At 35.0% G+C, this 10,289-nt stretch overlaps 1 protein-coding gene across 1 annotated transcript; it reads left to right on the forward strand.

Annotated features, from left to right (window-relative positions):
• Positions 1-4,172: 4,172 nt before the first annotated feature.
• LOC102801264 (dynein light chain Tctex-type protein 2-like) lies at positions 4,173-6,121 on the forward strand. Its single transcript, XM_006823225.3, has 3 exons — positions 4,173-4,326; positions 4,484-4,542; positions 5,477-6,121. Exons 2-3 carry the CDS (start codon positions 4,493-4,495, stop codon positions 5,643-5,645), a joined length of 219 nt encoding a protein of 72 aa, XP_006823288.2. The 5' UTR covers positions 4,173-4,326; positions 4,484-4,492; the 3' UTR covers positions 5,646-6,121.
• The last annotated feature ends 4,168 nt before the right edge of the window (positions 6,122-10,289 follow it).

Below are 10,289 nucleotides of genomic sequence, written 5' to 3' on the forward strand. Positions count from 1 at the left end.
GATGTGTTTAAAACTTAACTGTATAATTGGGGTTCCAGCCGCATTGCATAATCTGTTAGTTATTTGGCAACTTTAACCTCAAAATATTTAGCCTATAACATTTTTTGCAACAACAATTGTACGATTAATTTTTTTATCATTTGTTCTGAAAAAAATTTAAAAAAATATATGCATGAGCGCCTGTGTGAATTCTGGAAAACATGATACTGTAAAATGACTAATTTTCACTGGGTTTAAATTTCACTGATTTACCATTTCAGGCATATTCAGTGGGTTTAAAATTCACGGTTTCGTCATTTAGATAATGTGTTTTATGCTAAATTTTACATATTCACTGTGTTTTAATTTAGCGCATTTTTCCAGTCAGCGAAATAAGCTAAATTAAAACCCAGTGAATAATTACCCCCTTTACAGTATCAAAAACAAGGTGACCCCCCCTATTCGCACAATCAAAAACAGGGTAACCCCCCTACTGATCCACCGACCCCCCCCAAACCTCGGTATTACTAGTCTGAGATTAGACACAACAAAACTGGCTGTAGAGAACTTGATGGAAGGAAGGTTGGAAAATCTGTGTTTTGTTTATATCCATTTGTAGAAGTTTTAGCTGGCAAACATTTTATTACATACATGTGGTTTCAGAATATTACTTAACAAAATTTTATTTTTGAAACCTGTTTTTTTTTTTTTTTTTTGAATAATTCGCCCAAGCACTACGATTGTATATTCCCCTATACTAGTATTTTTCTGGCTATTCTAGAACATTACCAAGTTTCAACTGTAGAGGGCTCACTACTAGCACCACATTACATACTTGTACCTTGCCCCTCACTGCATATCGAATACATAAAGCATACTGGGGTTGGGTAACTTCCATTATTGTTACATAAGAATGTGCAGCAAAATAATCGACTTGTCATTTACCAGATGACATAAATGGAATACTTTTCCAGGAGAAAAAACCAAAATATATAATTTTTCAGTGTTCCAAGATTAAACAAACCTGTTTTTGGAAGACTTGCTACAATTCTGATGCTAAAGAAATGTTTCCGATAATAGGTGATTTTCCGTACAACTGCGAGATCTCGCGAGATGCATGAAAGACGCGCGTCGAACGTCTGCCGAAAAATCGAACGATTTGATTTTGAACTCGAATTTCTTTATTTCATAGCTCACATCGACTGGCCGATCTTCGACAGAGGAATATTGCATTCGAATATCCTCACTTAATCGAAATTGCCCATCATCAAATGTGGACAGCACATTATTAAGCATGGAAATGTTCCCCAAAATACTTTCGCGTTTGTCGAATTTCACGCGATGTTTGACGCCACTACGACGCTATGACCTTTGTTTGTCCTGTTTTTACGTTCGATTTCACGCATAACGCGTGATTCTCGCAGTGAACAGAAAATGGTATATTCCACCAATTTTGTTGGTGAAACTCAAACTTAGATTTTTGCAAATTTTAATTTAATGCAAATTAGTCATGTTCTACTCGCGAAAATGGTTTAGCATAACTTTATTAATCTTAACCTATTCACCACCAGTTCCATCTTTTCATCACAAAATCACAAAATAGTCCCATTTATAGTCAGTATTTTCCTTCGGAAGATGTACATGTACAGTACAATCTTCAAATCTAACCATAATCTATTATTTATTGAGAAATATTTCTTATTTATTTTTTACATCTAGGAAGAAGGTTGAAACAGTAGCTACAGAGGTGATAGAGAGACATTCACAAACCAAAGGAGATCTACTGAATCAACAATACACACCGGACTTAGCCGCCAAGGTATGGGCCACTACAACAAAAATAAATGGTTTTTATGAAAATCACAGAAATCGGTGAAAAGCACACTTATATTGTAGTTGCATTGCTACTTTTCAAATGTGTGTATATATTTGTCAGAGGGTAATGTTGAGATTATGGATGAGTAGGAATGAGAAATTAACTAGAGAATTAGAATTTAACCTATTCACCACCAGTTCTCTCTTTTCATCACAAATACACAAAACAGTCCTGTTTACAAGGCTGCACTTTCCTTCAGAAGATTTAGACAAAAATGGCCAAATTTTTTGAGTAAAAACTGAAAATTGTGTTTGCTGGCTCCAAAATTAGGATTTATTTTCAGAAATATTGAAGAATGTAAAAAAAAATGGACGAATGGTCTGGGGTAAGTTTAACCAGGTCTCTGAAATCAATTTAGAATGATAAACAATATATAATCACTAGGTTAGAAGGTTTTGCCTCTCTTTAAAGGTCTGTTACATTGTTTATATAAGGGAAAGCCCCCTTAGTACTCTCTTTAAAGGTCTGTTACATTGTTTATATAAGGGAAAAGCCCCTTTAGTACTATTTGTTTATATAAGGGAAAAGTCCCCTTAGTACTCTCTTTAAAGGTCTGTTACATTGTTTATATAAGGGAAAAGCCCCCTTAGTACTATTTGTTTATATAAGGGAAAAGTCCCCTTAGTACTCTCTTTAAAGGTCTGTTACATTGTTTATATAAGGGAAAAGCCCCCTTAGTACTATTTGTTTATATAAGGAAAAGCCCCCTTAGTACTCTCTTTAAAGGTCTGTTACATTGTTTATATAAGGGATAAGACCCTTTAGTACTATTTGTTTATATAAGGGAAAAGCCCCCTTAGTACTCTCTTTAAAGGTCAGTTACATTGTTTATAAAAGGGAAAAGACCCCTTAGTACTATTTGTTTATATAAGGGAAAAGCCCCCTTAGTACTCTCTTTAAAGGTCTGTTACATTGTTTATATAAGGGATAAGACCCTTTAGTACTATTTGTTTATATAAAGGAAAAGCCCCCTTAGTACTCTCTTTAAAGGTCTGTTACATTGTTTATATAAAAGATAAGACCCTTTAGTACTATTTGTATATATATAAGGGAAAAGCCCCCTTAGTACTCTCTTTAAATGTCTGTTACATTGTTTATATAAGGGATAAGACCCTTTAGTACTATTTGTTTATATAAGGGAAAAGCCCCCTTAGTACTCTTTTTAAAGGTTTGTTACATTGTTTATATAAGGGAAAAGCCCCCTTAGTACTCTCTTTAAAGGTCTGTTACATTGTTTATATAAGGGAAAAGCCCCCTTAGTACTATTTGTTTATATAAGGGAAAAGCCCCTTAGTACTCTCTTTAAAGGTCTGTTACATTGTTTATATAAGGGATAAGACCCTTTAGTACTCTCAAAAGGAAATATCACAAGATGGCAACTTTTAATATTTTTTTTTTAGCAAAAACATATTTTTGACCATTTTTTTTTTTTTTTTTACACATTTACAAAGTGGGAATGCAATATTGAAGATGGTGGTTGTCGTGCAATGTTGTGGTCAATAACTTCACAGCGGTTTTCACATTGGGTTCTATGTACACTGTAGCCTCGTTATAACAAACTCTCTGGGGGACATACAATTAGTTTGTTATAGTGAAATGTTCACTATAATGAAGCACATAATACATTGGGTTTGTTGTGAGCGGGCGACATGCTATGTGTTCATTATATCAGGGAATTCATTATAAAGATGTCCATTGTATTGAGGTTACAGTGTATTGTGTTATTCACCATACCCAACTGGATGAACTTCATTCACATGGTGCATTCAGCCTGACAAAGTCACAAGATTTGTGCCTCAGCAGTGCTCCAAACCCAACATACGCCTGACAGAGCGATGAAGTCTTTCATTCCCCCCAACGATTTTTTGACGGTACCAATCAAATTCAAAAATAAGTTTATTTGTTTGTTGATGTGTGTGATGAGGTGCTGGCAAATTTCCGCCCAATGATTATCATCTTGTTAAAAACAGTCTGTGATTTTTGCTAACAATGCAAATACGGCTTTGATTGACGGCGTTACCATGACCACCAAACAAAATATTCATTGAAACTCATTGCAAAAAAGCGTGAACTTTGTGAATTCGCAGTATTGATCTTGCTGACGAGAAATAAACTATTCTGTCAGGCGTTAGTGGAGTCTGATGCTCTTCGGCCGGCGAGGGCGCCACTCACACCTACTGGTACATGTTAGGCTAATGGTACATTCTGTAAATAAATTGACATATGCTTAATTTCAATAGACTATTTTCCGTTCACTGCGAGAATCACGCGTTATGCGTGAAATCGAACGTAAAAACAGGACAAACAAAGGTCATAGCGTCAAACATCGCGTGGGATTCAACAAACGCGAAAGTATTTTGGGGGACATTTCCATGCTTAATAATGTGCTGTCCACATTTGATGATAGACAATTTTGATTAAGTGAGGGTATTCGGAAACAATATTCCTCTGTCGAAGATCGGCCGGTCGATGTGAGCTACGAAATAAAGAAATTCGAGTTGAAAATCAAAATCAAATTCTATTTTTACAGCAGACGTTCGACGCGCGTCTTTCATGCATCTCGCAAGATCTCGCAATTGTACAGAAAATCACCTATTAATAATCTTGCATTTTTTCTTCATTCAACAGCTGTGTAATATGCTAAGCAATGAAATCAAAGCCAAGATAAAAGAACTGGGATACGACAGGTGATTGCAAATAAAATACTGTAATTTTCACTGACATTTAATTTTAACGTTTTGATATTTTGAGCTGGGTTTTAAATTCACTGATTTTTGTATCAGTTCACATGGCTTGAATTGATCAGATTCAACTAAATCCGCGTAAATGAAACTAAGTGAAAATTAATTCCTTTACAGTAGCTTGGAACCCAGGCCAATATTTTGCTGGTTACTCAGTTGTATCATTTCATTTGAATATGTGAATTTTTTGACCAATGGAGGAGTTACACATTGGCCTCATGGGCTACTTCTAGTACTGTAAATTTTCATTGACATTTTATTTCACTATTTTGATGTTTTGAGCTGGGTTTTAATTTCATGATCGTGACAAGAAAACAACGTTCACGTGAAATTAATTGAATAGGTTTTACATATTAGCAAAAATAGCAAAGTTAAAATAATAATTAATGCATTTACAGTATATAAACTGATAATTGTCATGACGACAAAATTGCCACCTTATTCCTTCTGATGTAATAAATTTAAGAGTCCAGACTCCAATGAAGAAGGGATAACCAGGGGAGCGGTAATTTGAAAGTTTATTTTTTTTTTGTTTCCCTACATTTCATTTATTTACTTTTTGGTTTTCTCATGGCGACCAAGACATATGAAAAAGTAAAAATATGGAAATTAAAAAAACTAAAATTTTGAACTTACAACTACATAAAATTTTTAATTTTATTACCAGTAAAGTGAGAGGAGATGGCAGGAGAACAAAATTCAAATTATCAATCATTGTAACGAGCTACCTGTTTTCAGAATGTTGTTCTAAAAAAATTATTTGCCCTACCTTGGACTATGTGGTGAATTATACTCGCATTTTTATTTCTGATATTTTCAGATGATTTTTTTTGCAAATTATCAAGTTTCTAATGGTCAATATTTTTTTTTGTGTTGACAGATACAAGCTTGTTGTTGAAGTGACATGCATACCGCACCAGAATCAAAGTCTACGCATGGCAAGTCAGTGTTTATGGGACGAGAAATGGGATGAGTATGTGGTGGTGGAATACGATAGAAACTCATCAATGAAAATCATCGCTCTCATATTTGGCATTTATTTTGAGTAAAAAAATAAATAACAGATTTACCATAAATAAAACCATTTATATTCACTGGAATTTAAAGCGCGGTAGTCGTCACGTTGCGCATGTGCGAAATATATGGGTCTCATATAAACAAAGATGGCGACTTTGACTGTTCCGCAGATCAACGAGTACGAACTGAGACGTTTCCAAGCTTTAATTAAGTAATTTTCATGAGATTGGAAGGCATCGAAGGAGTCACCAGCGGTAATCAGTGCAAGTCGCGCCCAGGTCAAACCTCACACTTGTGATTTCCATTTGAAGAGCGCATTGGATTGTGGGAAAATCAATGTTTATCAACACAATGACGACTACCGCGCTTTAATTTCACTATTTTGGTGTTTTGAGCAATATACTGGGTTTAAATTTCACAAACACCGAGTTCTACTATTATTCTGCATGTTCACGTAGAATTAATTTTACTTATCAGCGAAATTAAAATCCAGTAAATAATTAATGCATTCACAGTTTGTGGACCTGGTTGTTAACACAATACTTGGGGCTAAGCATTAGAATGGCTACCCAAAATATTGTACACAAAATATCCAACCATTTTGAAAGGCATCAAAACTCGAATTTCAAGCATTGGTGGTATTATTTTATTCAATTTTAACCTTTTCACCACCAGTTCTCTCTTTTCATCACAAAAAAAAAAAAATAGTCCTGTTTGCACTTTAATTCAGAAGATTGGGACAAAAATAGCCAAAATTTTTGGGTAAAAACTGAAAATTTACTCAAATTTTGTCTATTGGCTCCAAAAGTTCAGAAAAATTTGGGCAAGAAAGTCTGGTGGTGAAAAGGTTAATACATGTACCAGAATCTTCAATGAAAGTGCTCAAACGGTGGGCTTTTTGAAGCTTCCGAATTTCTATAAACAAATGTGTATTCGTTGTCATGGAACTCATAATGAACACATCACAGTCGGATGGCCACTGTGCCCTTACGGCAACTGTAAAAGTCATCTTGATTGGGCAAGCTTCCAAACAGATAGTCTGAACTGATGTGATGTGTAACATCATTTCTTTCGACTTCACCGAAATAGACATACCGGTAAATATTGTTCCAATACAAGTACTGTAGAATATTTTATTTTTGCTTGGAATTTATTTTCGCTGAAGGGATGTTTCCGTGAAAATAAAATCCAGTGAATATACTTTTTTTCCTATATTTCACATTAAACTCATCAAAAATCAGTGAAAATAAATTCCACACAAAACGCCCAAAAAGCCTTTTCAGCGAAAATTAATTCCAGTGAAAATAAAGTATTCCACAGTAAGAGATTTGAAACACCAGTGTATATTCCCAAATTTTTACTGGCAATCATTTTGACTTCCATTCGATTGAGTTTGAATATCCTTTGCTAATACTTTTTAATAGTGTACTGACGTGTGCAGATTCACAAAAATTCACTTCTGTTCCAAATCCGCTTCTGTTTGTAGTTATTCAAAACAAGGTTGAATTCTCGTTTTATTTCTCCCAAGCCTTCATTAAAGCTTTATGAACCATTTCATAAAAGTTCAAATTTAAGATTGACCTCCAAATTCATTTTGTAGCCAGTGTCTATTTTGTGGTATTTTTGACAGACCATGTCATCAAATCGGCCACATTGTCTGTAGCTAGTTGTACGAAAATGACTGATAAATTTAATTATCGTGTCAAATCTTAACAATTTGTAGTTGATCAATGCAAATTTTGAAGAGTACCTTAGCCCAAGGATTACTCAATACACTTGGCAACAAAATGGTTTTTTTTTCCCGGCATAATTTTGTACATGTTAAAGCTGCAATATGGACCAAAACCTGCAATTTGTTAGATACATTGGACTTCATATGAACTGAAAATACTTTTCTTGTAACATGCATTCAAGTAATTGTGCAAGAAAATGCACATGCACGGGTTATCTTGGTATGAGGTTTTGGTATTTCATCTAACAATTACTGTTGAGTCTTCTGCAAATGCACCATTTTTAGTTTATGATACGAAAATCATAATCCGATCTGGTCAGCAATATTAAAAAAAATGTGTTTTTGTCTACATTGCAGCTCTAAATTTGTGAATATCACTTCAATAAATTCTTGATTTTGTTCATTTGTTTGCATAAGCTATACGAGGGTCGTGTTACAACTGACCAAGGCACTAATTGGATCAGATAGTGCGCCCCCACTGTCAGAATACAGCATTCATCTGCTTGCAGATGCACAATTCAAAATATATTTTTAAAATTCTCGTTTTCCCAATTACAAATCAATTGTGTTGCAGAAACAGAGACAAAAATCAGTAAATGCAAGTAGCACAACGGTTGCAGGTTTTCTAGCATGCATGGCATTGTTGGATTACGTTCACTTGCAGGCTTGATATACAACTCAGTCTAGCACGAACAAAATCCAAATAAATACAATCTACAAAGAATACTAAAAGAGTTTTCACTTGCATTTAATTTCACTATTGTGATGTTTCAACCGGTTGATGATTTTGGCAAAGAAACAACAAATTGTATCGTTTTACATGTTCACGTAGATTTAGAATGACAAAATTAAAAGCCAATGAATTAAAATCTCCATTATATCACAGAGTTTCAAACCTATTTGATTTTACTGGCTATGTGGTGAATAGATATCTTGGAAGTCAATTTTAGTGATTATCAAACACCTGGTATCCTCGGGGGCGGAGCTACGTCACAGACGTTCTACGTTGCTAAGACGCGCACCACTGTACCACGTATTTCTATGGGCTCTGTGCGCGCTGTTATGGAACGCTGTGGAGCCGGTGAAAACTCGAGAAAACACCACAAACTCAACTTTGAAGTAATTCTGAACAACCAAATTCATACACGTTACACACGTAGGGCTAATCTTGTTACACTGTTCAGGGGAATGTCAACAACCATCGCAAAGTACCGTTTTCTGCGAGTTTTTGGTCTTTGTTTTTACCGCGAGGGTTGCCAGGCGGTAGAAAATGCCCGGATGTCCGCCCCCGAGGATTGCCCTGCCTCATGCTATGGAAATGCACATTAGGGCAATAATCACGCCAACTTTTATCAATCAATACGAAATTACTCGTTCCAAATTGAGCAGTGTGTTTTCATGGTCACGCCAAGGTAAAAATTGTATTTACACCTATAAGGTGTATGACAAAACCTTTATGGACTGGATACGGGTTTTGCAGCTCTCTGTTGTACAGCTTGTGAAGATGTGCAGTACATAAAGAATATCATTGCACGACTGGCTACTAACTTTATCCTCAGCACCAGCCTGTTGCTCCTCCCAACAATTGTTGGTAAGAATTGAAAAACCTCTCACTTATTTTAATTCTGAAACACACAGACAAAATTACCAAGCCTCTAGTTTATCCATAAGGTAAAAAAATTTGTCAATGATTTTAATGGGGGGGGGGGGGGGGGAAGGAGACTTCATGTCTAACTACTGTGGAATACTTTATTTTCGCTAGAATAAATTTTCGCTGAAAAAACATTTTAAGCGTTTTATATGGAATTTATTTTTACTGATTTTTGATGAGTTTAATGTGAAATATATGAAAAAAAAGTATATTCGCTGGATTTTATTTTCACGGAATAATCCTTCAGCGAAAATAAATTCCAAGCGAAAATAAAGTATTCCACAGTATTAATTTTGTGGATGTGCTGTGGTTGACAGACTTCGTTAAAATCAACATAAAAGCAGCAGAAAATATAAATTCTGTATAAAAACTTTATTTCTAAATACAAAACCCAAATATTTTGCAGTCAAAGTTTAAATGATACAATTTTAGAAGATTTGATGGATATTCCGACCTGCTGAACGTTCCAACATGTACCTAAATCTGTTTTGAGTTATTGTAAACAAAAGAAAAAGTTTCACTATGAAGTCAACAAAGACATTTCCCCGTAATACATGTATACCTTGTGGTTGCAACCATTATACAAATTTGACAGCAGCACCTGGATGCTTTCGTAAGAGTCTTCTTAAATTTTAAACCATACTATAGAATGTTGTACTTGATACAGCAGCGAGTTCAATGAGTGAAAAGAAATGCACACTGGCAAAAAGCTGTACGATGGCTAAAGCATGTATACAAAGCAAAAATTGATACATTGAAAAAGCCTGTCAACAAGCTGCTCTCTTATTGGTCTGACTGTTAGGGATGGGAAGCCAATCAAGTACAGTCTTGTATTTCGCTTTGGATCAACTCAAAAAGCTGGGCTTCCACAAACCGCTCACAATTCGCTCATTGTGAATTCCATTTAGATTTGGCCACAAGGAATTGTATAATTGTATATTTCATAGCACCACACAAGTACAAAATAAATCCATTACACTTATAAGTGCTTTTTTAAGGTAGCAGGATAGTCGAAATAAAATAAAACAGTATGTACTGTCATATATATTTTGTTACCCCCCCCCAAAAATGCATGTTTTCTCCTTCTATAACAAGTGTACAAATTTCTGTTTACTCATTGGTAAACTCTTAGATTTTGGTCATTATCATCAACATTTTTCTAACAGGAATACCACCCTGCTACCTTATTGGAGCAAATACGACATATTATCTTCGATGACAAGCGCCCTTTTTTCTAAAGCAGTCACTGTATGCTTGTAAACAAGCGTGCCTTTTATAGAGCATTAGACTACC

The sequence above is a fragment of the Saccoglossus kowalevskii genome, chromosome 20, assembly GCF_978046115.1.
Source record: "Saccoglossus kowalevskii chromosome 20, keSacKowa6.1, whole genome shotgun sequence".
In the NCBI taxonomy this organism is placed as follows: Eukaryota; Metazoa; Hemichordata; class Enteropneusta; family Harrimaniidae; genus Saccoglossus; species Saccoglossus kowalevskii.

What these genes read in the sequence shown, in the direction of transcription:
- LOC102801264 (XM_006823225.3), top strand. Translation starts at nt 4,493, where the DNA reads ATGCTAAGCAATGAAATCAAAGCCAAGATAAAAGAACTGGGATACGAC. An exon ending in AAAGAACTGGGATACGACAG is followed by an intron (nt 4,543 to 5,476) that starts GTGATTGCAAAT and finishes TTGTGTTGACAG; the next exon opens with ATACAAGCTTGTTGTTGAAG.